This window comes from Elaeis guineensis, chromosome 2 (assembly GCF_000442705.2).
Source record: "Elaeis guineensis isolate ETL-2024a chromosome 2, EG11, whole genome shotgun sequence".
Lineage (NCBI taxonomy): Eukaryota > Viridiplantae > Streptophyta > Magnoliopsida > Arecales > Arecaceae > Elaeis > Elaeis guineensis.
In genome coordinates, this window is record NC_025994.2 from 9078312 (window position 1) to 9082774 (window position 4463).

At 38.0% G+C, this 4463-nt stretch overlaps 1 protein-coding gene across 1 annotated transcript; it reads left to right on the forward strand.

Moving 5' to 3' along the window:
• The first annotated feature begins 586 nt into the window (after positions 1 to 586).
• On the forward strand, positions 587 to 3883 carry LOC140855207 (uncharacterized). The gene is made up of 9 exons (XM_073251084.1): positions 587 to 707; positions 792 to 888; positions 988 to 1112; positions 1211 to 1322; positions 1409 to 1523; positions 1594 to 1748; positions 1831 to 1948; positions 2498 to 2635; positions 3764 to 3883. The coding sequence occupies exons 1-9, from the start codon at positions 587 to 589 to the stop codon at positions 3881 to 3883; spliced, it is 1101 nt and encodes a 366-aa protein (XP_073107185.1).
• The last annotated feature ends 580 nt before the right edge of the window (positions 3884 to 4463 follow it).

A 4463-nucleotide genomic window follows, 5' to 3' on the forward strand; every position in this document is an offset into this window, starting at 1 on the left:
CATGCTATGTTTTGAAACCATACAATCATTAAAGCACACAGAGAGATGCATTTAAATGAGTAGTTAAAATCTTTTCTGCTATAAAAACTAAATTATCGTATACATTTCAATCTTGTTGCACACTTTGGTGTGTAATTCTTAATTCAATCATCCTTCCATCTGTTGTGTTTTGTTAATCGTTATGGCTCGAAGGTTAAGTTCCTTAGACGAGATTGTTCCTGGGAAAGTAGATTGGAAGATCAAGGTTCGAGTCATGCATCTGTGGGTAGTTCCAACCTGTGGCAATCCAAACGAATCTAACAGTATCGAAATGATCCTTATAAATGAGAAGGTTGTGTGAAGATTCTATTTGTTAAATGATATATGGCATTTTTTTTTTGTTTTGTTTTGATTTATAACCGATATGGATTTCATGTGTAGATATTTTGTTCATAGTTTTTAGGGTAATAAGATTCATGCTTCTATCAAGCAGAGCCTCATAACCATATTCAAATTATTGGTCACTGAAGGTCTTGGTTATCTCATTCAGAATTTAATGGTAGGATGCAATGATGGAAAGTATAGAACAACAAAACATAGGTACAAGATGAACTTCATGGGTATTACAACCATTACTGAAACTACAAATGATAAGACACCAAAGAATGCTTTTGTGTTTGTGCCCTTTTCTGAAATCACTCAGGGCATGGATGAGACCTATCTGATTGGCAAGATTGGTTATAATTAATGTCTGACAAATAATTTTCATGATAACAGCTTGCCTTTTTATTTTTTATTTTCTGCATCGATAGATGTTATTGGAGAACTGGTTGGAGAGAATAATGTGATGGAGAAAATTGTTAGAGGTAGGAAGAGCAAGCTGATGAAAATTGAACTTGAAGACTTGGAGTTAGAACATACACCAATACTTTTGAGTTTGTAGTTCATTTCTAGATAAATGCTCATGTGCCTTTGTGTTTGTTTTTTACTTTGTATTTCTGGTATCAGTAAGAATAAACTGTCCTGCACCTTGTGGGGGGAATTTGCTGATCAAATTTGTTCATATCTCGCTGAGAGCAATAGTGGTCCTATAATTGTTGTACTTCAATTGTTCAAGGTTAAATCATACCAAGGTAATTTCTTAGTCTAGCCATAAAAATATTATTTAAACAAATATATGTTGAGTTATAATATAAATAGTTGTTAATACTTATTTGGTTTGTATTGTTAGAGAAAGTTGGCATCTCCAATGCATATTATGGATCAAAATTGCTTATCAATCCTACTCTGAAAGAATTAGCTGCTGATTTCAGCAACAAGAATGGGCTTTATTTCAACTGCTTGTAGTGATGATGCTAAATATTATTTTCAACTATTGTTAGAAATGAGAACTCATCTTCCTCTTCCACTAGGCTGTTAACTGGTGAAGAATTATACACAAGAGGATAAGTCAAATATCTGGACATTCTTCATATTCAATTTCTGATGATTTGGTAAAGCATACGGAGAGGAAGACAATTGATGATGTTCTCGATGCTGCTGAGGTATTGGTCATTCACCTATTCATACTACTTTTTACCTTTTTATATAACTTAAACCTTTATATTTTCATAGGAGGAATACTGTGCTGTTTTAGCAACCATATTGGAAATAGAGTCAGGGGATGATTGGTGGTATCAAGGTTGCACTAAATGTCCAAGGAAGGTTCAGTCTGCTGAAACAAAGTTCTATTGTGAGGGTTGTGACAAGCTTGTGCAATCTGTTCCAAGGTAATGTTCGTTTTATTAACGTCCGTAAATGTAACTTACAATTGAATGGTAACTGTTTCATAATATATTTATCTGTACATAGATTTAAAGTTCAAGTCAAAGCCATTGACCAAACTGGTTCTACCTCCTTGATATTCGATCGTGAAGCTACTCAGTTTTTAGGAAAGACTGCATCAGAAATCAGGCAGCAAGAGATGAAGGTGAAATAAAACTTGAATATTCAAATTAGTATAAATCAGTAATACTACATATGTCATCTTTTCAAAGCTTGGGTATGTGCAGAATGGTGTAGGATGTGGCCCTCCTGCGGTGCTAAATAATTTTGTTGGTAAAAAATTTGTGTTCAAGATTAATATCAAAAAGCTGAACGTTAAAAGTTAGTGGTCCATTTATTCGGTTATGAGAATGAGTGATGATGCTGATCTACTTAAGCACTTTAATTCTACCTTAGCTGATAACAAGGTGATTATACCTTTTATGATTTAGATTTGAGCATTACTTGGCTTCTAAATTTATATACGAAACTTATTTCAATCTTGGCTTCAAGGCTATGATGATGATTCTGACACTGGCTACCAGATGCTTAATCGCAATCAGTTAATGATTTTGCCAAGGTCTTTACATTTGTTATATTTTTTAGATGTAATTAATAAAATGCATTTGCACCAATTTTTTAAGTTTTGTATGCAATAGCTAATCAGTTTGTTTATGTTATTGGACTTTTGTCTGCCTGTGAAAAAATGTTGCAGGAATCAGTTTCTGATGAAGTTGAGTACACTTCGCCTACTAAGACCCCCTCAAAAAGATTTGCTGAAGATGTGAGTGACACCATTGTTGATGACCCTACTGCACAACTCTCTGGGAACAAGCTCAAGAAAGTGATCAAGGTTGAAAAATATTAGGATTTAGATGGTTATAGAAATGGTTAATTGTAGGAGAGGGTGGAACAATACAGTATTTATGTTTTTTTTTTTTCGTTACTGTTTCATGTAATTTTCCATTTCTGTCTTCTTTCGGTTGCTTTTTTGAGTCTTGGACTAATTAATATATAGATATTTTTGGTATTTTGCACTTGCACATAATCTTTCTCAACTATTCTTGTACTCTTTCTGGAATTTTCATTTTAGTATGCTTTCTTTGTAACTTTTTTTTTCAACCCAAGAATGATAAATACATGAGTGGTTAATGCTATCAGCATGTTAATGGCCAATATGAAGCAACTACCTATGAACCTATCTTTAATTCAACTACATTAAGCTTCATTTGCATGTATATTTAACAACAGATATAAGTATAGCAGTTATATATATATGTATCTGGAAAATGAACAAGCAGAGTAGTTGCAAGTTATAGGCTATCTTAAATCATTCATGCATATTTAAGATCAATAATATCGGTGAAATAAATATGCAGAGTATTTGCATGTGGAACGATATCTTCAATCATTCATGTATATAGTTGTGTTTTTTGAAACAATAAAAACTACACCAAAATTAAAGAGTAGGAAACTGAACGGACAGGGGTTGCACATTGTACAGTGTCTGAATCCATTACTGTGTCATTGAATACACTACAGTAGATGTATCTATCTGCGAAATAATCAAATAATCAGGCAGATTGTTTGCACGTTGTACGATATCTTCGGACGTTCATATATATAGTTATATATTTAAAGATTTGGAAACCGAGCAGGCAGAGGTTGCACGATGTACAGTGTCTTTGGTACCTGCTCTTCTGGAAGATTGATGTAATTAAGCTACGGTACTAATAATTGTTAACTTAATCTTAGGTTGCATTTAGCAGTTGGCAATCTATCCAAATTACTGACAATTTAAAAAAATCTTGTCAGATTATCATATTTGGTATATCTTTTGGGTTGGTAATCTAGATTATCGGATGATGCAGATTACCTCTCATGATCCAGATTACCTCCCATGAAGTAATCTGGATTACCAAAGGAAAGGATGGCTATTCAGATTACTATCACTTTGATAATCTCGTAAAAAAAATTTTAGATGAAACTGTCCTCCTCTCGTCTCCCCTCCCTGCGCGGCGTCCTCCTCAACCTCCTCCACCGCTTCCTCTTCTCCGGTGGCCTCCTCCATCATCCTTCTCTCCGGCAGCCTCCTCCTTAACCTCCCTGGTGGAGCTGGATGAGGCAGGAGATGTCCTCGGAGATGCGGACCGAGGATAGGGTGCGAGCGAGGGAGGCATTCTGAGGGTGGGGGATGCGGTCATCGAGCCAGACGTATCCGCGCATGGCCTCCGGCTGCCACCACAGGTGGAGGAACTCTCGGCACTGCGGCCAGAGCTAGGCAGAGCCGGCAATGCCAAAGACGACATGGCGGAGGGAAAGCAGTGCGGTGGTGTCATCCTCCAGGGAGGGGGAGTCGAGAGAAGAGGTGCGGGCAGTGGAGTCGCGGGCGGCCAAGTGGCAGCATCGGCAGTCAGGGGGCCGGGGTGTGGTGGCCAGGACATCAAGGGCAGCTAGGGGACCAAGGTGTAGTGTCTGAGGCATGACGGGCGAGTTCACCGGGAGGCCAGGAGGCGGTGCGGGAGGGTGGGAGGAGGAATTTCTAGAAGAAATTGTCCTCCTCTCGTCTCCCCTCCCTGCGCGGCGTCCTCCTCAACCTCCTCTACCGCTTCCTCCTCTTCTCCGACGGCCTCTTCCGTCATCCTTCTCCCCGGCAGCCTCCTCCTTAACCTCCCTGGTGG